At 46.6% G+C, this 25885-nt stretch overlaps 1 protein-coding gene across 1 annotated transcript in view; it reads left to right on the plus strand.

Moving 5' to 3' along the window:
* The window catches only part of LOC138510558 (serine/threonine-protein kinase MRCK beta-like), a 2015755-nt gene that overhangs the window by 919485 nt on the left and 1070385 nt on the right, over window positions 1-25885 (plus strand). The window contains exon 14 of the mRNA XM_069626316.1: window positions 23559-23585. Coding sequence (XP_069482417.1) covers window positions 23559-23585 — 27 coding nt within the window. The remainder of the gene's footprint in view (window positions 1-23558; window positions 23586-25885) is intronic.

Raw genomic sequence — 25885 nt, forward strand, 5'->3', positions numbered from 1 at the left:
TTTAGTTAGTCATTGAATGTCCATTACCCGTATGTTTTGTTGGCATCATTATTGCACAGTCGCCTTTCAAGTAGGAGATTACTTTTCCTCTGTCTTTCCGGAATCTCTCTAAGTCCCCTTGAATCTTAGAAGTGATCCACTCCACAGCTACTATGTCCCACAGTTTACGAAGCCAAAATATCGCTGTGGGTGGATTTTTTTTCTCCGAGTTTTTTGCAGTAGCCTGCCAGGCTGATATTAATAAAGTCACTGTTGCTCTTTTCTGTGACTTAGAAATTATATGTTGCTCAGGATCTAGTATACCGCAAAGAGACTCACCTAAAGAGAGAGGTATGGCTTCTGGTACCATTTTCTACAGGTAACCCATAACCTCTTCCCAGAAGCCCTTAATCTTAGGACAACCCCACCAGATATGTCCCCAATTCCTGATCCCCCTGCACCCCTTGCAACAGTCCAGAAGTGCCGAGGCATACATTTAATGTAGTTTGCTAGGGGTGTAATGCCATTGTATCATCATTTTATAACATGCCTGTCGTGTCTGTACAGACCTGGTCATTTTTGGAATGTTCCTCGATATCTCTTCCCAGCTACCTTCTGGCACAGCTTCTCTCAGGGTGCCCTTCCAGGCTATTTGGTACGGCCAAATCATTTTGTCTGAGCACTCTTGAAGAATCGTGTAGATTTCTGATACTAAATGTTTGTCACCCGTTTGTGTAGTTACACATCTCAAAGTTTGTCAGCTGCCTAGTTGCAGCCTTGCGGATCTCTCTCTGTCGTAACCAATGTCTCAACTGTATGTATTCAAACCTATCTCCCTCTGTTAGCCCTACACGTGTCTTGCGATCTTCAAAGGATGCTATTTCCCCTTCTCACATCATGTCTCTAATTTTTACACAACCGCTGTCCTTCCAGCGGCCACATGTCCCTTTTACCATACCCAGGGTGAAGTTAGGGTTTTCAAACATAGGAGTGAATGGGGATGGAATAGTGAATAAGTGTCTCCTTTTGATCCACCTGACCCAAATACTGCAAGTTTCCCGGAGTACCCTACTACGTCTCGCGCTCTGGGGCCTTTCCCATGACGCTACAACAGACCAGCGAAAGAGCATCCCGCCACCACCATATTCATTTGTGCCCAGACTTTGTCACTGCTTTCAGAGAACCATTCGCACACTACTCTCAGTTGCACGGCCTCGTAGTAGCAAAATAAGTTAGGCAAGCCCAAACCGTCTTTCTGTCTTGGGGTCATCAGTAGGTCCAAGGCTACGCTCGGTAATTTACCTTGCCAGATAAATCTGGAGATCATTGTGTTCATTGATTGAAAGAATGCCTTCGGAACCTATATAGGCAGTGTTTTTAACTTATGTAGTCACCTAGGGAGAGTTACCATCTTCACCGTGTTTATTTGCTCTAACCAGGAGATCCGCATCGGAGTCCACCTAGCGAAGTCTGCTTGCGTCTTTTTAATCAGATCTGGATAATTGGCCTTGTATAGTGCTGAGAGTCTGCTGGTAAATTTTATCCCTAGATATGTTATGGTACCCCCGGTGAGGCGAAAGGGGGAGCAACTTCAGAGAGCGGTGGTCACCTCTCTCGGCAAGCCCACCTCCAACATTTCTGATTTCCCCATGTTTATCTTAAGCCACGACAACCCTTAAAATTCCCTTAAAATTTCAACCAGGGCTGGGATAGAAGATACTGGTTCCACCAGCATTAGTAACATGTTGTCTGCATAAGCGGCCGTTTTATGCATTTCCCCTCCAAATGGGACTCCCTTGATTTCTTGGTTCTGTCTGATGTTGGCCAGCAGAGGCTGTAAGTAAATAGCGTATAAGTGAGGAGACATGAGGCATCCCTGTCTGGTCCCTTGTTTATTGCCTATTGCTTCTGAAATATGTGCATTTACTGCCAATCTTATTGTAGGATTTTTATAGTTCACCTCTACCATTTGGATATATTTCGGGCCGAACACCATTTGTTCCATCACTATCAGGTGGCCGGGATCTGTTTTATTTCTAGTTTCTCCAGTAGGTGTATTACCCTTCTGGTGTTGTTCCACGTTTGTCTCCCTGCTATAAAACCTGATTTATCCTGCCCTATGACCTTCAGCAAAATTCCCTTCTCCCTTTCCACTAGAATCCCTGAATCTATTTAGAAGTGCAATGGGCCTATGTGATCCACAGCTTGTAGGGCCTTTATTTGCTTTTTCGTACAGTACCAACTTTGCCTCTGTTATCGAGCGTGTCACTTCTTTCCCGTTCCTAAAGGTGTTAAACAATCGAGTGAGGAAGCTATTTAATTTGTTACAGTAAGTTTTATAGAAAATCCCTGAGTAGCCATCCAGACCAGGTGCCTTATTATTTGGGAGGCTCTTTATCATCCTCTCTACCTCATTTCTGTAATTTCACGCTATAGATTTTCTCTATCCTCTCCTGTTACCTTGGCAAACTTTACCCCGCTAGGTATGCCCTTATCCTGAGAACGTCCAGGTGTTCCGAGGAGTACAGCTGCTTATAGTATGTTACAAAGACCTGCACTATTCCCTCTGAATCTTTGGTTATGGAGCTATCTGGTAGCTTTAATCCCCCTACATGGCGCTGCCCTCTCTGTTGTTTCAGTAACCTTGCAAGCATGCAAGCATTCTATCAGCCTTATTGGCCCCAACATAATTGCGCTGTTTAAGATTCAGGAGAGCGCTCTCAGCTCTGCTGGTCCTAAGCATCCTCAGTTGTCTTTGAGCTTCTTTCACGCTATTAAGGTTCTCCCTATTCTTAAGTTCTGCTAATTCTTTCCGGGCCTTTCCTAATTCTGTTTCCAAATCTTTTTCTAATCTGTCATTTTCTTTCCGTCTTTGGGCTTTTAGGGAGATTAACTCCCCCCTCGGAACTGCCTTCAACGCATACCACACCATGCCTTCAGGAACCCCTTGTGTGTTGTTCAGTGCAAAATAGTTCTTGATTTTATCCCTCACCTTCTCTCGCAATATGTCATCCCTAGGAAGTTCTCCTGGTATCCTACAGGCTCAAAGCGGACTACTCGGTTTTAACCACCTGAGATGAACCTTTATCGGAGCCTGGTCTGATAGGAAAATCGGCTCTACCTCTATATCTGTTAGTGTCCCTAATATACTAGGAGTTCCCCAGGCGGTAGGGATTTACCGGTACATCCCTTGGCCTTCTTCCCTCGCCACTGTTCTTAGGGCCCACCCTATGAATACGGTCTATCCGGATCTCCTCTGGGGCGGTGTCTGCCAATAGGGCTGCAAAGGCCTTTGATTCTTATGTTGGTCCGTCTTGAGCGGTTCTCCAGATCTTCAGCCTGAATTTCCAGATTGTGCGTGGTGGGGGCAATTTGCTCTAACAGCTCAGACTTCTGGCGTACCTCCTTGTCCACTTCAGATAGGCCTGTTCTGCAAGTCCACTCTATTACCGAGGGAGTTCATATCTTCCGTGACTTCTTTCATGGAGCTTTCATGGATCTCCTCAGCTCTTCCTTCAGGTTTGACATTTGTTCCTGGAGAGAAGTTGCCATCCTCTACACCATGCCCTTTAAGCAGGCCTGCAGATATTCTTTGCTCAGGGCAATTTCTTCAGATGTCAAAAGGATCTCTGCTCCCTTTTCTTGCTGACCCAATTCGGCTGCGGTGTCGCTGCAGGGCACCGTTGCCAGCACCTCTCCAATAGGCCCCTTCACACACTTTTATTGGTGTACTATGACACTGGGGTCTGCTATCCCTTTGTTCCGGGCATCTGAGTGTGTTCCTGAAGTTATACGTCTCTCCTTGGGCTAGGTAGTATGCCTGTGTCTTCTATTAATTCTGCTTAACTGTGTTGACTTTGTTAGCCTTCGTTTTGGGCCACAAATGGGGAAGACTCCTTCTTTATGTGGGCATCCGGCAGCTGCAGATTTTCGCAACCTCTCCCCTATCAACCCCGAGGTTCTCAGTACTCCCCTTAGTTAGTTACTAGGGGCCATGACTCCTGCCCCGGGCCCGCTATTGGCTTCACTTGTATATTGATGTTAATATGGCTGAGAGGGCCTGGGAGCGGGCACCCAGAGGGAGCCAACCCCACTTTTGAGGTCACGGTTATCTTAAACTTCACCTTAAGAGGCGGACCGCATGGGCGCTTATCTCTCGAGCATTCTGAGCCAGAGGCCCATATCCAGGCCGGTCTTCCCTGCGGTTCAGTAGTGCGCACTATGCTTGCTTTGGCCGCCGCTACCTTCACCTCAGCTGTAGCGTGTCTGCCCGGGACTTCCTCCCTCCCAGTCTGCTCCTCCGCCCTACACCGGCCGGGTGGCGGGGATCCGCTTCTCTTTCGATCTCCTTGGTGCCTCCTGGGACTTAGGTCTTGCCGGGTCTGCTCTTCGCCAGCACCAGTGACTTTTCTCCTACGGCAGTGCGCTGCAGACTCCCTTTGGCAGCATCCCTGGCCCGCTTCTCTCACTGTCGGGGGTGCCGATCTGCTGCCACTCTCCGCTTGCCCTTCGCCGGCCACGACCCCTCTGCCTCAATGATGTTGCCCTTTATCTCACCGGAAATGTCAAATAGTTTTTCCTCCGTTTTCCTGCTATCTGCTACAAATTTTATTTCTCCTTTAAGTGGGCCTGGCCAGGAGCTCGTGGGAGTGCGACCTCACTCTCCGGCAGCCATCTTGGAATGTCGCCAGATAGTTCTGACTATCGTTCAACCTCAGACATAAAGGATATCAGAGAAGTAGCTCTAACCTCGAAATGTAATGAAATTTACCTTTGTAAATCAAAATTTTGATTTCGTAGTTGTCCTCTATCTTTTGTGCTTGAATTCAACTGCATATACTGTAAATATGGGTTTAGTGGCAAGACAATGAATAAGGGAAAACGTAAGCAGCCTTGAGGGGGAGGAGCCTCTCCGTAAGGTAAAAATAAAGAGGTACAAAAAAGTTATTAACAAAAAGACAAGCCCCCTGCTCCCTATAAAGTAATGTGATGGTGCGCAACAGATTTGAATGAAATCCATACCACTTGAAAGTAACAAGTAAGTACTCCCAAAACACTTGGGGCCTCATTACACGGATGGCAGAGAACCATGGCGCTATTAGCGCCATGGTTCATGCAGGTAAAATACCAGCACCGCCTTGGCGGAAAGGGGAATTACCGCCCCATTCCAAGGTTGGCGGGGCGGTAATTCCCCTTTCCACCATTGCCCTTCCCCATTCCCATTTTTGCCCCATAGGGCATAATGGGAATGGGGAAGGCGCTAATTACGGTACGGCAAATTGAGGTACCGTAATTAGCTCCCTGGGTCCCTTTGCGGGTTGGTTTTTAACGCCTGCAAAAAGCAGGCGTTAAATCCCCCAACCCGCAAAGAGACCTCGTAGTAAGGCGTTAAGGATTTACTGGTACCAGTATTTTACCGGTACCAGTAAATCCTTACCGCCATCTGTGTAACGAGGCCCTTGGGCTACGCTTTTTGCATATCTGAAGACCTGGCTGCCCGGGCTTTAGGGGAGGTCCCTCCTAACATAACATGGCATTATATAGAAAAAAACCTTTGTTTCAAGATAATAGCCTAATAACATTGGTTTGATTGTACAAAATATTTTCTGTTGATGTGAATTAAAGTAGACACCCGCTTGAAGTTCCCAACATGATGCAACATTTATAATAATTAGAGATTTTAATGTATATATAAGTTAAAAATGAAAGATAAACACTGTATTTAGTGCTTATAATGTTTAAATATCATTGTTGATTTACAAGGAATTCACATAAACGGTTATGGGCAACATAACAGCTGTAACGCATGTATTATCCCAATAGCTGCATGGATAGTTATGTATTCATACAATCTGGAACTACCAAAACCTGTCTTCATTTTTGGCCCACACATCCGAAATAATCAAAGTATCGTGCCAGAGAGCCAGAATGGATCTATCAGTCTCACAGCACACCTTTCCAGTTTAGAAACTTGTGGGCTTTGTTTGTCCTCTATGTTAATGCTATTTATTTGACACTGTGACCCAACAGGTATCTCAGCACTTGGCAAAACAATGATGAGGAGTATTAGTTATGTTAAGCCCAACAGGTTCAAATTGACCAAATTTGGGAAGGCCTTCTGCATTCCAACCATCTGTTTCTGCCTTATGCCCGGCAGTGAAGTTCAGACTTTGCAGGCCGATTCACCACTTAGCAACTTGGAGTCACTCCCTGCCATGATGCCAAATAGACTCAGCCTGGGGCGGTGTTAGGAAAGATTTCGTAATTGTAGGTAATTTTCCTTCCATGTGGCAACCCCTAAACTTTTTGCTGTTGTTTTTCACCTTGTTCTTGACTTTGCCAGAGAAGTGCAGCCTTCTGCCGCACTCCTCTGGGCTTTCGCTCCTTTTCTTATGGGGAAACTGACATGCCCTTAAGACAGTCAGTACCGGGGAACGCTGTTTCCCGTAGTTTCTTTTATCATGTTGCGGCTTTTGTGCAACATGACACAAGAGGGCACTGTAAGCTAAGTTACAGCTCTCTTGGGTCTCTAGCCTTCTACAGGCCCTAGATACTCGTTTAGGATTGTATTTGATCGGTGCAAGTGATTCAGGGACGGGAATGGTGGCAGCGATCGTTTTCTTGTGTTTTGAGCTCCTTTTGGCGTTCTAAGCGCGTTTTCCGCGCTTAACCCAAAATGGTGGCCTGGCTCCCAAAATGGCCAGACCACGAGGCTCCTTTGTCCTGTCCACTGACCGTCTTGCTCCCTTCACCTTCCCCAGGTCGAGCCGACCCGGGGCATTCCTTATTTGGGCATGTACTTTCCCGTGAAACACAGATGCTTTCGCGGGCTTCTACATGTCTTTTGTGTGCCTCCAGGATGTGGGCTGGGATGTCTGGTCCCAATACACATCCTGGGTGCCAGAGAGTCTAGGGTGGTGTGAATGCCTGGGACCACCGTGGTCCGTGATTGGTCCACGAATGGTGTGAGTGTTGATGAGCGGATCTCCCATTGGGTCCCCTCCGTTTTGGCGCGAAGGGAACCGTGGATAAGAGGGGGCTGGAAACACCACTACCATGTCGATCTCCTGAGTTCTCACGAATGAAGGAATACAGGAGCCAAGTATCCTGCAAACAACAGGCTGGACCGAGGAATCTCTGGTGACCCGCTGAAGGACTTCTGCTCTGCACTGCTGTCGCCTTGTGAAACCCTTTTCGCCTTTGATCGAACCAGAAGGCCTGTACTGGTACTTCGACCTTTGGAATAGCGGGAACAGCTATTCTCGGCATCTTCACCATCTCCTGCCAGTAAGCCTTCGGAAGTGTCTCTGGGCCATCCAGCTGACTGACCAGCTTACACGGGAGTGTTGCTCTGTAACCGCCGCCAGGTTGTGTTGTATTTCGAGTCCTTGTCACTCTCACACGCTTCGTACACTTGGCGTTCCCAGGTCGGAAGTGAGTAGTGTACATTTGGCTCAGAAACACACGGCCGCTCCGTTGCCCGGCTGTGGTGCCAAAACTGTGCAGGTTTCTTCGATTGGGACGTCTTTTTACTCAACACGACGACGAGGCGTTCCCTGTTCTTCTGAACCTGCCAGCTGCTGAAACTGACGCGGAGAAGCCTGGGTCTGCTTGCATCGGGGACCGGTGAGTAGTATAGCTAGGATCTGGCCGCCCTCCTGCAGGAGCCCATTGCTTTTCCCCGCTGTGTAAAACAGCACCCTTGTCCGTACTCGCGCTCTGCTTCTGCCCACAGTGGAGGCTGCGCTTGAGTCGCGGAACTTGTTCTCCTTCATTTGTGCACTGAACTGAACTGCCTGATTTCCTTAGAAGAGACTCCCCTTTTGCCCGTTGGCACCAGCGTGTGCAGGTACTTTTGAGCACAAGGCTCCACTCTTCGCAGGGCTCGGACTTCCATCTAGTTAGGTGCCTCTGAAGGCGAACTGGGTCTAAGCATTATCTCGCACTGCCTGTTTTCCTTCCCTTTTAGGTGGACTACATATTTCGTGCATATAACGCTTGAGACTTGTTGTATTTGTATATATATTGTGTTGATATGGTATGTGTTGGTTTAATATTGTTATATTGTGATTTTCTCGCTACGGTCATTGTTTTAAAGGCCTTGAAATAAATGTGTATGTATTTTTAATATAACAACTGTTTGGAGTAGTTTGTAAGTGATCTTGCTTTGTGTGCTCATTGCGGGCTTTCAGTCACCCTCACCCCTCTTGACACCTAGTCTTGACCGCCGCGATCGCTACCTTGATTGGTCTGGCTCGTCCAGAGGTTACCCTGTTCCAAGTAATTAGGTTGGCCTTCTGAACTTCTGCGCCACCAGGACAGAGTTCAGAAATCCGTCTTAACAAATTGGTGGCAGCGGTCGGATACGACTGAAGGTATCCAGTGTTGCGCACGAACTAAGGCATTTCAGGTTATTCCAACCAGGACACGTAGTGAATTGTTGTAGTATAACTTTAAAAAGGCCATAGTCCTATCTAACAGTATGGAAACAAATACCTTGTTAACTTTAAATGCTTCCAAATCAGAAACATTGAAGAAGATGTGTGCAGAGAGAGGTGTTTCCTCTCAAGGCACGAAATTGGAAATGATCCAAAGAATTGTGGCGTGGCAAGAAGCGCAGCTTGACGCTATAACTTCTGAGGACAGTGCGGAAGGTGGTGGGGCTGCTCTCACTGGTAGAACCGACGGTTCTGCTGCTGCACTGATCCATCGGGACCACGAGGACAGGGAGGACGAGATGTCTAATGTTTCCTCTGCCAGTGCTGATGGGGAGGCTATGCTTGAATTCAAGAAGCAAGAGCTGCGGTTTAGGCAGCAGGAGCTTGAATTCAGCAGAGCCAAACTAAAAATCGAACAGGCAGAAAAACAAAAAGACAGGGATCACCAGTTGGAACTGGCCAAGCTTCAGTTTGCAAATGGGTCCAAGGGTCCTGGACATGGGTCTGGGGCTTCCTCTCATCCACGGTTTCCGAAAGATCTGCTCAGTGTGTATGAAGAAAGGAATGACATTATGGACTGGCTGATTGCGTTTGAGTATGCATGGGAAGTTCAACAAGTTGACAATGCTGATAAGATTGCCTGGTTACTCAGCAGACTGCCCCATTCTGGCTGTAGTGCCATTATGGAAATGTCGAAGGCTGAGCGAGCTGATTTCGCAATGTTAAAGCAAACTCTCATGTTAAAGTTTGGGAAGACTCCGGCCCAATATTTGAAACGTTTCAGAGAGTATAGGAAAAAGGAAGGTGGTACTTGGGTATCTTATGTCACTGAATCCTTGAAAAACTTAACTGGCTGGGTCGAAGGTTATAAGGTTACTCTGTTCCAAGTAATTAGGTTGGCCTTCTGAACTTCTGCGCCACCAGGACAGAGTTCAGAAATCCGTCTTAACAGGCGGGGACCCAGATGTAGGTTTAAACAAATGTTTATTATGTGTATCTACGAAGGTTGACCAAAACATGTAAGGAAAAGGTAGAACTTCAACTAATACAGGTAGGTTTATCTTCAAGAGGAAAGTTAAAATGTGGTTCTCTTTGCACAGCAGATGATCAATTTATAGTCAGTCACATTCCTCAGTGTTTTAAGTGTATCCAACTCTTTTCTTGTCTACTGCTCCAAAAAATGCTCATCATCTACTTCTTGTTCCCGGCTGTGGGAAGAACCTCTTGCTCTCGGCTCTCTGGGTCCCTATGAGTCTAGACTCCAGACCCACGTGAGGTTGGATGCTGGAAGACTGGCAAATCTCCCATGTTTCAGCTATGAGTCTGGCAATTTGAGCTGACCTAGTAGCTTACTCTCCACTTCCTTTCAACTTCCCACACTCAGGGTTCAGCCATTATTACCCTTATTCTCGTCCCCACTCCCTTATCCATGCTCTGCTGCCTAACAGGCTCTCCTCTAGACCTCATAGTCTTTGGAATGTAGTCTATCTCTTCCTCTGCACCTCCTTGATGCCCTTGACATCTGCTTGATTCTCCAACCCGCCCATGTTCACCCCCAAATCCGGGGTTCACCTTCTTTATGATCTCTTTCCCTCCCACTGTTTACTGTGTTCTTTCTCTCTCTCTGTTTCTCTCTGTCTCTCCCTCTCTCTCTCTCTCTCTCTCTCTCTCTCTCTCTCTCTCTCTCTCAGACTTTCCTTCTCCTTAGGATTTCCTCTCCCTTTTTCCCACCCTAACCTCCTTTCGGTCTCCCCTGCCAGCCTCAACCTTAATGTTCTTTATACTGTCCTCTTGACTGATTATTCCAACCACCTGCTTCACCTCCTTCTTTTCCGTCCTTATCACTTTCACTCTCTCTTATATCACCTTTCAAATTCCTGAACAGGCATTTTCTTAAACTTCACTCCTGATACTCTTTGTCCATTCTATCCTCTACTCTTTTTACCTCCACTATGAAATTCTCAACACGTTCTATATATTCCTCCAACTACCTTTTTTGCTCTGCTCTACACCGCCTCCTCTTTCTTCACCCCCTGTCCTCTCTTCTCCCCCTCGCCTCTCTTCCCCCCCTTTCTTCTCTCTATCTTTCTTTATCTTCACCTTCTCTCCTCTCTTCCAGAAACACTTGCCTCTCTTCTCCACCACCAGCTCTCTCCTCTACCCCACTGACTCCATCCTGCTGCCTCTTTCTGTCTTCAGTAACCTCCAGTCTCTACACATCAACTCTGGACACCCACAGTACTCTGTAACCTCTCCTTCCCTTTATGGGGCCCTAACACCCCCTTTTGGGCCGACGTATTTGGGAGTATAGACACCTGTTAGTACTCATTGGGGTTGAGCCATTATTGGAGTAACTGGTTGTTACTTTTTTCTGGTCCCCGAGCCCTATTTCTTCTAGTTTCAATCCCCTCTGCCTCCCCCACCCCATGGTAACTAAAAAAAAAACTAACAAAACATACCAACGGTTGTGAACCCCACCCGTGGTGCCTTGTGTTAAGATGCCCTCTTTAAACTGAGGGCCACTAGGTTAGGAGCTCCCCTTTGCCTGGAGCTATTTAATTCCTTCCCTTCGCCTTTCCCATTTACCTCCTGAGTCCTTTTTTTGCCAGACTTCTTTGGCGCCCCCTTCGGAATCAGGGCGGCTTCGACAGTGAGGGGGAACTCAGTTTCACAAACTTCCTTCCCGCTTTGCTTCTTTTGTGCCTCCGTGGTCGCCTTTCAGATAGCATTGTCCTAGGAGAGTGGGCCCCCTGGGGCCTGTCAAGGCCCTTGTTTCTGCATTGTCCGTTAGGTGCTCTAGGATTTGGTCTTGGAACATGTTGAACTTCGATGCCTGATATTCAATTTCTTGAGCTTGTTTCGCGCTGAGCAGTATTTCTGCTTTTTCTTTATATTGCAGGAATTTCACCACTATGGAGCGTGGGCTGCCGCTGAGCGCTCTCCTTCCTCTGTGGGCCCTTTCAATCTGCACTTTTTTTCCTCCTTCCTTTTGATAGAGGAGATTCACAATGTCCTGCACTTTTTTCTCAACCTGAGCCAGAGTCTCTCCTTCTGTCTCTTCCAGGCCTACTATTCGTATATTCGATCTCTGTTCTCTATTCTCCAGGTTGTCTAATTTGAGGGTGAGATTTTTCTCCCTCAATTCAATGTCTGTCATTCGGGCATTTAATTTAATCTCCATGAGGTCGACGTTGACCTGGCTGTGCTCGAGGTTCTCCACCTTCCCCTTTATTTTCTCCACCTTTCCTCGCATTTCTGTGATAGATGTTAGAATGACCCTCCGCAGGGCTCTGATTTCGGCCATTACCCCAGCTGTATCCTACTTTATAGATGCGTAATTCATTTTTGGGACCGGATTGGGGGGCCCTCGATTGAGGGGACTCTTTCCTTCTAAATTGTTGCCGCAATTCCAGTCCTCTTAAGGGGAGGCCTTGTGCTGGCCGCTTTTCTCCTTCTTTGGAGCCTATGGTGGCACTTATTTTGATTTGTCCCACAAACTTTGCTACCAGCGAGAGCCTGACCCTTGGGGCCTTGCTTCTCTGGGTGGTGCTCTCGCACTTAAGAAGGAGGGGTGTGTAGTATCTCCTCCCTAGTACCCTCCATGAGGGGTAGTTCCACTTGGACCTCTTTTTTCTAGGAGCTTCTTCCGGGGGTGTATACGTTTTTGCATCACCCTTTGCGTCTCTATTGTTAAAGGCGGAGGGCACGGCCTGCGAGGCGGCCCCTTCCTTATTATTGTTAAGTGTTATGTGGGAGGACTGTGCCACTGTGATGGTCCTCAATCTTCTTTTGGTTATGCGCCTTTGTCTACCCCTCCTCCGCAACTGGTGTTTTGTCTCCCTGTTGCGGGTCCTTAGGCACGTTTTGTCCTCAGCTCTTCCAGCTCCCTGTGTGGGGGCTTGTCCACTCCCGGGGTACCCCTGTTTCTCTCAGTCCTCTTGTGTTATGATGTTTCCCTTTAGGATGGACTTTGCTGCTCTTATTGTGCCCAGCGGCTGTGGGTTCCTCTTCTGCTATTGTACTGGTGGGGTAGGCTCTGTGGGGTAGTGTAGGCGCCTGCTGACGTTAGCTGTTTCATGAGGAGGTGCTACTTTTTGCTACAGGGGGAGTTTCTCCGGGACTCCCCGCTCTCCCCCTTGAATGTGCTGTCCTTCTGGTGGTGTTCCAGTTGGGGGTGGCCCTGCGAAGGTGACAACAATTTTTTACCCCTGACCTGCTGGGCCGTATGCGTCATGCGGCTTCGAGGCTCCTCTCACCTTGTTGCTCCGTTGTTTCGCTCCGTTGTTTACCTGCCCTCGGGATACGTCTTTGGCAGCTTCCCCCTGCCTTCTTCTCTCTGTTGCAGGTTGACAGCTCAGAGGCTTGCTGCAAGGTACCACGTCCCCGCCTCCTCTCCTTCCTCACTCACCAGCGTCTGGAGTCTTGTCTCCTCGGTTTCATCTTCGGGGAGCCGCACTTCTCTCACCTCTACCCTCACCTTTGCGTTCTGCCCACAGGGGCTGCCGGTCTCAGCTTGATCCCGATGCCGGCTCTTCTCTGCGGGTATCTCACCGTTCCTTCTCGGAGTTCGCCTCAGCTCCGGATTGCTTTACGCACTCCTGAGTCCACTGGGTGGCTCCCCCTGCAACTCCAACTCTGCAGTACTTGGTTACTTCTCTTCTGGGGATCTCTGCCTCTGGCTCCGTACACCGCACCTCCCCAACCTCCTTCTTGAATCCCGCCTGTGGCTGCCTGTTGATTTTGCCCAGGCCGCGGTGCAGGTTCCTCTCTGCTGGATTTTTAAAGCACTTTTCTGGGTCTTCTCAGAGTTTTATGGACGCTGAGTGGTCTTGAGTCCCTTGGACTTCTCCTCCAATTTCACCATTGTCGGGCGCCAGGAATCACTCAATCTCATCTCATTCAGCCAGTGGGCTTGTGGAGCTACGCTTCAGGCAGCCATTGCCGTCTGCGCCCCCTAGTGCCCTAAATAGTGCTCTGAATGGTTGGTGTTTTTTAACCGATCGCGGAACCGAGGTTGGAGAAGGAGCAGAGAGGGGACTACCCACGTCCCATCTGTTGGCACGACCATGAGCGAGTTGTGGTGGACCGGGAGGCTCGTAATGGATGCCAAGCCAGATCCTTGGTGGAACCTGGAGTCTCCGACCTCCAAACATGTCAGACCGTAGCTACAGAGCTGGGCTGCAGGGAAATCCAAAAGGGTTACAGGAACCTGAGAAACCTGACATAGATCCTAAAAGATACAAACATTGTAATCAACAACTGTGAACGCTATCCAGGTTACGCGAGCCTCAGAAAGCCAAATGTGCAAATCCCATATGAAAAGGAAACTGAGAAAAATACAAACATTGTGAATAATATCTGGGAAAGCTATTAAGGTTACGGGAGCCTTAGAAACCTGAATGCACAAATCCCATATGAAAGGGAGACCGAGAAAAATTGTAAATACTGTGCATACGAGCTGGGGAAGCTATCCAGGTTACAGGAGCCTGAGAAACCCGTGGGTGAAAACACCCTATGAAAAGGGGATTAAGAAAGAGATATGGGCACTTTGATGTAAGGCTGGACAAGTAACAGAAGGTACAGAGTTCTGTTAAGACAGGGTGAACAGCCGCCCTATCTGGAACAACTTTGATACAAGAAAAAAAACCTGTGTGGGGATCATAGGACTTGGAAGGAGGAAGTGTTTTTTTTAGTTTTTGTTTTAATAAACCCCAGAGGATTGGAAAGGTTCACAATAAGAGACAGTTTGATAACAGGAGAATGTAAAAACCTAACTTGATACAAAGACTGGGAAGAATATCCTGTGTAGTTTAAAAGGAATTTTTGAAACTCTAAGCATACTAAATATAAATTGGGCCAAGCAGACACCCTGTTAAGGCTATTGAACAAAGCCTCCCCTTTTCCCTCTAAGTTAGATGTTTTTTCTAAATTGGTACTGCCAGTAATTTGGAAAGTATTCGGAATGAAGAACCTTGTTTTGGACTTTGAAGACCAGCTTTGCTTTTGTTTTGTTAGGCAGGGAACGTTTCTCATAGCAAAAGGGCTAGTTAGGTGTTTTTACCATTTTATTGTGAATAATACCTCTTAAGAATAAACTCCAATTATCAGTGTCTTCTTCGGGTTCACCACAGATCCCAATATTAGGTTCCTCCTTGTGAGCGGCTACCTATTCGGCCACCACATGACTCTAATGTCTGTAAACCTCCTGAATGATAGGCAGAATGAATTCCTACTATCCTTGCTTCCATCCATAGTCTATTTTATTGAGTCTGAGGTCTTCATTGGTAGCAACGTCAATCTGGTCCCTGAACATACAGTGAACAAGACGCTTTCCCCTTCCCCATCAGACTTCAAAAATGCAATTGCCCTCGTGAGAGCGTTGTGGGAACTGGGCCTGATAGAGATTTGGAGATTCCTACATGGAGAGGAAAGATATTACACCCTTCTCTCATGTTTATAAAGTTTTTTCTTGGGTCGATCTCCTCCTGTTCTCAGCTTGACTGATCCCATTTGTAGATGCCGCTATTGGCCCCAAATTGTTCTCAGATCATGCTACAGTTAGTGCTTCTGTTAGAATTAACTGATCGATTCTCCCGCCCTCCTGGGAATGGAAATTATATGATCCCTTTAACGAAGACCTTTTTATGCAAGGTGAAATAGCAAGGGTAATCAATAAATATGTATTGGAGAACGCCAAGTGCAGGCCCCCGACGGGGTGATTTGGGATGTTATGAAAGCCATAGTTTGGGGTGAGTTTATCAGCCACTCTGCAGCCTATTATAGTGCTAATAGAAGGGCTAAGGAGCGCCTGGAAACCCTGATTCATGAAAAGGAGCTTATACATTCACCAGCAGGATCTCTAAAAGCTTATAGGGAAGCAAGATTAGACAGGTGCGCCCTGGAAGTGCTAATGCTGGCCGAGACACCTACCTCTTTGCTCTGTACCAAACAATACAATGGGCCTCATTATGAGTTTGGCGGTAGCTGAGCCTGTATGACAGGCACGGCTACCGCCAAACTCGCCTCTGGGACCGGCACCCGCAAATGGGCAATTACTGGGCCATTACGACTGTTGTGGCCCGGTAATTGCCCATTCGTGGGTGCCGGTATTACAGGGTTCCCCATTCTGCCCCATAGGGCAACATGGGGAGCATGGATGTACCGGCACCGTTAACAACGGTGCTGGTGCAGCCCCAGGCTTTGCTCATGGGTGCCGCACAGCCCGCCAGGTCAGACCTGGCGGGCTGTCAGGTACCCGTGAGCCAAACTCGTAATTAGGCGGTGCGGTGTGATCGGTGCCGGTGCCTTAGCGGCACCGTTCACACCGTACCGCCAGGTTCGTAATGAGGCCCAATGTATTTTTTTTATTTATTGTGCATTTGTAAAGCGCTTATAAATCAAGTAAATTAATGTTTCAAAGTGCCCACAGGGCAACTGGGAGGGAACATGGGAATGACAAGCAAATATAACACTGAAAGATTGAGGTGGACCTACTAGGCCTTGCGAGCATTCAAAATATTCAAGTGCAGAGAGAGAGAAGGGACAAGGGAGTGGGGTGGGTAAGTGCTAGGCGTGCCACAGCAGGAAGTGCTGGGGAGTGAGCAGATGTTAAGTGACTTGGTGAGAGTGGTTAACTGCCAATAGATAAGTAAGTGCAGGATTGTGGTGGCGTAGACCAGTGGGTGCCAAGGCAAGTGCTGGGAGCAGGCGTAGGCTGAAGGAGATTGGGTGTAGGAGGCCAGGATCCAGGAGGACACGAAAGGCCCCTGGTCACCAATATCAGCAACAGTTGGGTTTAGCAGAGGAGGAAGGAAGGGAGGAAGGAGGTGAAAAGGAAGGACTCAAGGAGCTTCTGCAATTTGAGGAGATCCAGCTCAAGATCAAGAGTACGGGGGAGGCTGTTCCATAGGAGGGAGCCTGCTGAGGAAAGAGATCGGCCTCCAGCTGACTGCTTAGCAAAGTGCTTGACACACAGAGAGTTGGTTCTGGAGGAACATAGAGATCTGGAGGGAGAGTATTTAGTGAGAGCCAGTTGTAGATAGTGTATTTCCCGGCTCCAGACAGCCTTATGGATGATGCAGAGAGATTTTCATTTGATCCTTGCAGCAACCGAGAGCCAGTGGAGAGATTTTAGGGCTTGAGAGATGCAGTCCCTGTGCTTGCGGCCTAGGATAAGTCTTGCAGCCCTATTCTGGATTAGCTGGAGGGGTCCTACAAATGAAGAGTGTAGATTAAGGAAGAGGCTATTGCAGTAGTCTAGCCTAGAGAGAACCAGAACTCTAGAGACAATGGGCCTCATTACAACTCAGGCGTTAAGGGTTAACGCCGTCGTTAACCCTTAACGCCTGATTCCAATTTTAACGGCTGCTTTTAGCAGGCATTAAAATCCATGGCGCTAAACCGCCTTGGTGCTAATTACGGCACAGTAATTTACGGTGCCGTAATTAGCGCCTTCCCCACTCCCATTATGCCCTATGGGGCAAAAATGGAAATGGGGAAGGGTAAATGGGAAATGGGGATTTACCGCCCCACTCACCTTGGAATGGGGCGGTAAATCCGCCATCGACCATGGTGTAAACATAGTTTACACCATGGTGGTAAAGTTGGTGTACTTACCGCCTGGGTCGTAATGACCCCAAATGAGCGTCTTGGGGAAAGTAAGGAAAGGAAGGATTCCTTTGAGTTGGTGGAGTTCAAATTAGGCCTCCTTGGCAAGGTCATGAAGGAGGAAGTAAAGTGAGGGGTCGAAGATGACTCCAAGGTTTCTGGCTTCAGATGAAGGAGAAGGGGGAGAACCCCTAGTAGATAGCCAGAGGAAGGGGGAAAAGAGTGAGCAGGAGTCAAAATAGGAAGGATATCAGTCTTGCTGGCATTGAATCATAGATCATTGGAGGTACACCAGGACTGGATGGTAGATAGGCAATCAGAAATGATGGCGGGAGTACGGAGAGGGTCAGAGGGAAGTTTGAAGAAGAGTTGTGTGTCATATGCATAACACTGGAAGTTAGGGTAGAAGGTGGAAATGAGGTGTGCAAATGGAGCAAGATAAGTGTTGAAGAGCCAGGGAGAAAGGTTGTAGCCCTGGGGAGGCCACAGGTTGAGATAGAGATGGGAGAGGAGAAAGAGCCCAGAATAACCTTGGATGGATGGTCATTGAAGAAAGAGGTCAGCCAGTCCAGTGCCCGCTCCGAGATACGTAGGGTATCATAGAGCCATTTTACGAGGATGCAGTGGTTGACTGTGTCAAATGCAGAGGAGAGATCAAGTAGAATGAGAACATCTGGAGAGATGCAAGCAGTTCCTCACGGTATTCAAAAGAGCAGTTTCCGTGCCACTGGAAGCTCGGAATCCAGAATGATGGTCGTGTAGGCAACCAACAAGTTCAGTGTGCTGGGTCAGTTGGGGGAAGACCAGCTTCCCCAAGAGTTTCTCAAGGAAGGGGGTTATAGAGATGGGGGTGGTAGTTGGCTCGACAAGACAGGTCTGCAGAAGGTTTTTTCAGGAGGGGCACACAAGGGAGTGCTTGAGGGAGGAGGGGACATATCCAGTAACAAAAGAGTGGTTGCAGAAATCAGCAAGTGCAGGGGCAAGAGAGCTAATATTGTCCTTAATGGTTCTGGAGGAACAGGGGGAGACCGGTTTGGAGGAGACTTTCATGGAGCGGACAACTCTGGTGACCTAATCAGGTGTGATAGGAGAGAAGGAGGAGAGAAAGGCTTAGGGGGGATGGGAGGCCATAGGAGGCAGGAGGGTACGGTTAGGGGAGGGGGATAGGGAAGCAAGGGTACTCAGGATGTCCTGTGTTTTTGCAGTGAAGTCCGTGGCCAGTGCGTTGCAGAGGGCCTGGGAGGGAAAAGGTGAGGAGGAGACTGCGGAAGGGTTGGCTAGTTCCTTGCAGATTAGAGTCCAGTCGTGTTGTTGGATGCACCAGAGACGCAAGCCTGAATGCGGTCCCTTTTCTTGTAGAAAATGGGGAGTCAGTATTGCCTTTGGAGCAGGCAACAGGCCAATTTGTCAGATGGTGAGCCTGAGGTCTTCCACTTGCATTCTGCAGCTCTGCACTTGCGTTTCGGGCCTGCAAGTTTGGAGTTGTACCAGGTGTTACGCTTGGAGGTATGGTTTAGGCTGTTCCTCATGACTGGGGCAAGAATTTCAAGAGTATAAGTTATGGCAAGATGGAGGTTGCTGAAAGCGGAGTTAGAGGTAGAGTCTGTAGTGGGAAGAGAGGGGGATGAAGGTAGATGCAAAGGCAGCAACTGACACTCATTTCATCGGACAGATGTTTGTGAATGAGGTTGCCAGGGCTGGGAGAGGTGCCGTCAGATGGCCCGAGAGGACGCAGGTGAGAGGAGAGGAGACAATGGTCTGACCAGGAGAGTGGGGTGATCAGCGGGTGGTAGAGCAAAAGATCAGTGTGGATGAAGGCATCAAGAGTGTGTCCAGCCGAGTGGGTAAGACCAGAAGGGAGAATGGAGAGGGAGAGCGAGGTGCAGAGGTCACGGAAGAGAGTGGATGCTGTGATTGAGGTGTCAAGGTATATGTTGAAGTCACCTAGGAGGAGGAGTTTCGAGGTGGTTGTGAGGAGTGAGGAGAAATGAGCCCTTTCAGAGCGGAACAGGGTGGTAGAGCAAGGTGGCATGTAGATAGTGGCAATGGTCATGGATGAGGTGTGAGAAATGACCAGCTTGCAAACCAGGCTCTCGAAGGAAGAGTAAGGCTGGGTGGGTATGAGGGAAGAAGGGACCTCCTCAGGGAAAATCAGAGCAACCCCAACGCCAGCTCGGTTAGGGCGAGGCTTGGAGATGATTTTATAGCCATCAGGGAGAAGCGAGTCAAAAGCAGTGATTGAGCTGGCATTGAACCACGTCTCTGTAAGGCTATCGAGGTCAAGGTCTTCAAGGAGGAAGCAGATGTCGGCAGAGTGTTTGATGGCAGAACGAGCATTAAGGATGGCTAAATGGAAGAGGTCACTACCTTTGAAGGTTTTCCGAGGGGGTACAGGGGCATGATACACCAGTCAGAGGAGGGGGGACAGAGGGAGTGGAAGAAGGAGTAGCAGGTGTGAGAAGGAAGTGTATGAGGGATGGCAAGCACCAGTCAAAGAGGAGGGGGTCGGGTTGAGGATCTTGAACCAAGATAGTGCCATTGTGATAGACATTACAGAGAACCCCAAACATTTATTATTCTCATGGTGAGAAAGCTGATAGGCTTCTGACATTCAAGCTACATTTTCTGAGGTCCAGCAATTATGTCATGAGCGTAAGGCTCCCTTCAGTATACTGGAGAGGGTAAGCTTGAGGTCTTCCCATCATTTTCCACTTGCTTCTATCCAGTCAAAACTTGTCTCGCGATGCACAAGGGGAGTATATTGAGCAGGCTAATCTTACTAAAATTATGCAACCAACCTGGTTTGACCTAGAGTTCTCAACACAGGAGAGGTAAAGCAGGCTATATCGTCCCTTCCCAACTTGAAAACCCCCAGTCCCGAATGCACATTCTGCTTCGTGTCTGTCCTATGCCTTGAAAGGGGCCGAAAATGAGATTGAGCACAAAATGAAGGTGTAAAAGCATTATACCTTGCTTTTATGTCATCATTTTGCACTCTGCTCAATTTGAAATGATCCCCCCACCCCTCTAAGGTGTATGGGAAAACCGGTTACAAATAAATTGGGGTCATTTTAAATAAAATACTAATTACACACAGGGGACCACCATCATTAGCTCCTGTGCTTTTGGGCCTTCTGGATGCAACTTTAAACACGAGCTGTTGCCGGTGTAACATATGCCGTTCTAACATATCGTAAAGGTCAGCATCGGTCGGTAATTCACAGAGTCACTTCTGTCCCCCTTCTTAAATTTCAGAATTACCCATTAACGCTTCCAGGAAGGGGCGTAGGTCCATGTGACTTATTAAGGGTCATTGAAAACGCTAAACGTATAGGAAATTGTCTCCTTTTGAGAATTTGAAAGGCATATTTGTATCAGATGGAATGAGAGGTATGCACGATATAACAATAGTATCTAAGTTCCATCGATTACACAGGCATCTATTTGTCATGGTGCATGCTCCAAAACCCCTGGAGCTGTTGGACCCATCCAAGTCCCCGTCAACCAGAAGGACTTGTCAGGCCCCAAGGAAGCGCCCCAGAGTCTCATGGACTCAGTCCTGGTGCCGTTGGCGCCAGGCTCATGAAATGGGCTGAATTTATGGAACTACTTCATCTGCCTAGTGAGGCTGAGCCTTCTGTATAATCCAGGGTGTGGCAGAGGGACTATATTTCCTGAGAGACAGGGTGTGGTAAAGGGACTACTTTACCTGGAACTACTTACAAGGCAATATAAGCCACGCCCTGCAGGCAGAACACGCTTCTCGTTATTCTGCACTCCTGCAGCGTAACGCTCACCGTGTCTGCTCTGCCCTTGAGTTTCTACAGTCACGCCCGTCAGTGCTTTCCATCCATCGGTGCCTGGAACAAGAAAAAGAGAAGAACAGGTGTTACTACAGCGACAAAGGCCTTGCCTGCAATTCCGTCCATCAGTCTCATCTCCAGCTGGTTTTCTGATCGCCGCCCCTGTTAGAAAAGGACTTCCACGCAGGTTCCCGATACTCACACGGGATTCTGCATTCCTCCGGGTTTCTTCGGAGCGGTTCTTCCATTCTTCATCTTGGGGCCGCGCCGCGCCTGCAACAGGGAACAGAAAACAGCAGGTAAGTCACGCACAATACAAACAAACATATATTCAGTCATCCAGCACCACTCATTCACGCCAATACTCACCTGGAGGCAACCAGTTCAGCATCCGAGGAGAGTCAAATCTTCTCCCGGACGTCCGCACGAAACTGCATCTGCAAGAAAGACAAGCAGATTTAAAACCTTGGGACAATAAGACTCTGAACATCTATACTAAGCTGTTACTGAGTTAGAGACTCACCTGATTATCCAAGCATTCAGAAAAAGCAGCAACAGCACTCTGGAACAGTGAAGTAACTGCACCAGAGAAAGACTGAGCCTATCGCGCCCCTGCTGAAGGTCAAGCAGGACGGAGCGCCAACCTTACCAAACTCATAGGTGAGCAGGAGAGGAGGCGGGGATCAGGAGGTGGCAGGTAGTGGGACTAATCCAACCCACTCATAGCTAACTTCTTGTTTCAACATTACAGGCTAACGCCTTCTGGGGAGATAACAAGGGAGAAGACACCGCTATACCATCAAAACTACGCCAGTGCGGATCTCAGTCATACGACTACGTGCTACACCCCCGTGGAGACCAGGTCTGCGTGACACTATTAAATGTCTGGTGATGTGTAATTGTCAACCTTGTTCCATTGCAGAGTCACCATGATGGCATAAGATTGCGTAGTAGCATAATTACAGGACCTACTTTCAGTTTTAGCTCGTGAGGAGGCATTCTTCCTACAGGGTTTTGCTCTTTAGAGACTGAAACATTGAGCTGGTAAATAACTGTTTATTGGCACTGGAACTGCCGTGCCCTGTGTGAAGAGAAGTGGGGGTGGAAAGAAGTAACTTGAAATTATTCTGAATGTTTGCAATAGTGCAAGGTGAAGCTGACCGCGTAGCATCGTTCTCAATCTGTTTGTTAAAATGATAACTATTGTTGAAGTGGAAGGACAAACAGAGGTGCACTTTGTCATTGGACAGCAGAGGGCAACCTAGCACTGATACATTGCATCAGCTGAGTATGGAAACATACCTAAGCGTTTTAAATATATAGAGATTTACAGGGCATAGTGTAAAACTGAAGAGTAAAACTAGTAAATCTCCTTTAGTCATCAGTTTTACTTTTCTCTTTGTAAAATAGTGAATGTCGCCTGCAAATTATACTTTGCAGGTGACATTTACTAATGGATTCCTATGGGACCTGCCTGCTCATTAGCAGGTGCTAACTTTAGGTGGATACCACAGGAATCCATTTGTTTTAATGCCTGCATGAAAATCTCATGCAGATATTAAACACTGGCTCTTCCAAGACAGAGGAGGAAAAGCACAGCAGAATTGCAAATTCCTAATTATTCCACTTCTCTGCCTTGGAAGGAAACGAAAATTAGCATGAGCATAAAATGTAGGTGTACAAACGTTTGCCTTGCTTTTACACTTTCACTTTGCACTCAGCTCATTGTAAAATGACCCACTGTGGGTTATGCCCTAGTCCCTACAAGTATACTGTGATCAACAAGCAAAAGACTGATTAACAAGGACAAACATAAAAAATAGCAATTGGGCAGGAACATTTTTTATACAGCCCCTAAAATATGAAACAACCTTCCAGAAGAGCGGAGACAATTGACAGATCATTAACATGCTTATAAGTCATTAAAGATTGCTTTGATTACTTGACATTTACTGTATATCCCAAGCTTACCGCTGACCAATATAGTCACAGTACAGGAAATATTCAACATCATCCGCTATGCACAAATTTATGAAACCTCTAAGTCGGAGCCCTTGAATGCCTAGCTCATGGTTCCCCTGTGGTGGCTCCTGGTCAGTGGTTAATGCTGAATACCCAAGAGCTTCATTAAGATCCCTGTAAATGCATTTTGTGGCATTAAATTGCCTAGGCGTTGGGGTGGATTATGGACAAAAACTATGCATCAAACAACATTTTCAATTGCTGAAATGTGAAAACCATTCAAAATAATACAGAAAAAAATCTAAATCTTGGATTTATGTAAACTTTGAAAAGAAAATGTATTCACAAACTGAAGCTATTAGATTATTGTTCTGAACGTATACGGGGAGATAAAATAAAAAAAATACATTTTGGGAAAAACTAGTGTCTGTAAAATGCTATTGAAACTCAAAAGACCATATATTGGGGTTTTGTACTTAGGAAAGGAGAAGAATGGGGAGTGGAACATGTGAAGATTACAATGGTATATTCCTTTTATAAGGATTATTTGAGAAGGTATCATATTGTCGCTTCTATTTTCTGACCTGAATTAGTTGCAATAAAAATATGATCTTATTACAGTAAAATGTACATCTGTATTTCACTATTTTTGGATGATCAACTGGACTCTGTAAATAGTGCATTGATGGTCTCCCGTCAATGTTAGTAGCATGTATCATAGTCAAATTGCATTGATACAATTAACAAATATGTTGTCTTTATGTTGCAGATGAATCTGGATTCTTGAACAACGACGGTACAGTAAAACGCCCTAACTTTGGTTGTTTCTTAATGAATGTTTGCTAACATCTACCTGGGACAGACAAGAAGTGACCACAATCTGTGGGACACTTGCATCTCCCGCACACCTATTGATACTGGATATCAGTCATTCTTTAAGGATAGTAGACATTTTATAGGAATAGCCCTTGTAAGGAACAACAATTTCGTTTCAAACACATTCTTCACATTTTTAAGAAAATTCTTTCACATCAATTTAAAGTAGAAAAAGATTTTTTGGTTGTTTTTTTCAGGTGTCCAATGTTGTACAAAGTGCAGAAGAACAATCACTTTGCATATATACAATAACAAGATAATCTTTGTCAGCTCTACGCATTTTGGGATAATTCCCTTCCTCGGGTGCAGTTCATCTTGCTTTTTTCCTCGATTTATTTCTATTCTTCAGTAAAGAAATCTACAATCTGAACATATAGACCCAATTTATTACAATGTAGTTGATCAATATACATTTTGTAGCACTCATTTTAGTTCTCTCATGGTTTATTCTGTAATCATTCACCTGGTGTAGATATGTAACAAAGCAGTCCAGGCTGTTTCTAAGAAACTTCTAGGATTTCGGATACACTGGGGTGTGTCACAGGTAAGGCCCTGTAGGCAAATGAATGCAGAAATCCCTATTAGTAGAATCCTCATGGTTAATCACAAAGCTATCAGTGTTATAGTAAAACACATAGTCATCCCACTGTGGGCAGATTTATCAGCGTGAAGCACAAGCCAGCTCCCGAATTCTTACATATACTATCAGCCTTTTGTTTAAAAGGGACCCATATAGCCAGGAACTAGGTCATGTGAATGTCTGTAAAAAATCGATCTTCGCTCTAAAAATGAAGAGAAAGATGATAGTAAATATCTAGCAGCTCCTCACTAATGTGGGTTCAAAGATAAGCTGGTGTGCCTGTGATCCCTTCCAGTCCATTAAAAGCCCCTCAAATGCTTAACTTCAGATTGAGAGCAGCCACCTTCACTCCATCCTCCTGGAATGCCACGAGGTGGAGTCAAGTTGGCCTGCCCATATTTAAGTGCCACCAGGGTACATGCGCATCCTGATGAAATCAGTAATTAGCGTGCACAAAGCACTTACTTATCACATGTTTATCAACAATCAAAGGGATATGTTGCATCCCATATCTGAAATCCATAATATTTTTTAACTGGTGTGTAAGTATTTTCTTAAATATTTGAACATTTTGTTTGAAACCAAACTGTTGTTACTCAAAAGGACCATTCCTGTAAAATGTCTACTATACTTAAAATAATTGACTGGTATCCAATAGCAATATGTGTGCGTGATACGCAAGTGTCCTACAGATTGTAGTAACTTCTTGTCTGTCATAGTTGTACTCACCCAGTGCCAGGGTTGTATTTCTCTCTTGCACCCTCCAACGCCATAAGCTACACTTACTTATTTCTTAAACTCAGGTGTGCCCCTCACCATTTATCTATTTTGCTAACTTCTACCTGTCACTGCTGGCCACTTTCTTGTCATTGTTATCTAAAGTCATAACCACGAATGCAGAGAAAACATCTAGAAAAGGATCCTCGACCTGGAGATGCCAAATTGTCATAGCTTTGTCTCAGTGATCTTTGCTGTGCAGCCTATGTGCTCAAGGGAAAAGCTGTATCAGCCACAATCTAGGAAACTCATTGGGGAATGACAGAGGATTAAAAGAGGAATTACGTAGAAATCCATATATACAATCCACAGCTATTATTGCTTAGATTTTGATGATCATGCAGTTTTTTTGTTATGTCTAAAAATATTTCTCAACGTTCCTGCTCTAGGACTCTGAAGATAGGAGCATCACCTTATTCCCAGCATTCCTATCCATATCAGTTCCCTCATGGTCTAAACCCTTAATTATGATCAGGTACTGTGACAAATCTAGCAATATCATCACTGACTCTCTGGAGGGAAGCTATTCTTCCATGGCCAGGGAAAGGCAGAAACTACTTGACTCTGACCCTGGGGGTGGCTATCGGCGGGAGGACCATGTAGGGGAAGACCAACTCCAGAGAGGTAGGAAAACACTGAACCAAAATAAATCCACTTGACACCCATATACCTTTACAACATACCTTTATAGCCTTTTGTGGCATAGATACTAATTTCCCAAGTTTTCTCAACCAATCAAGCTTTTTATCCCCCCATATTTTTGTGCTGAGATGAGGAAGAGGTATGAAGCACTGAAGATTTGATTTTGATTTATTGAGCATTCTTTAGGCACCTATACAACAAGATTGTGTTCCCAGGCGCCA

This window comes from Ambystoma mexicanum, chromosome 6p, assembly GCF_040938575.1.
Source record: "Ambystoma mexicanum isolate Mex_15411 chromosome 6p, UKY_AmexF1_1, whole genome shotgun sequence".
NCBI classification, from domain to species: domain Eukaryota; kingdom Metazoa; phylum Chordata; class Amphibia; order Caudata; family Ambystomatidae; genus Ambystoma; species Ambystoma mexicanum.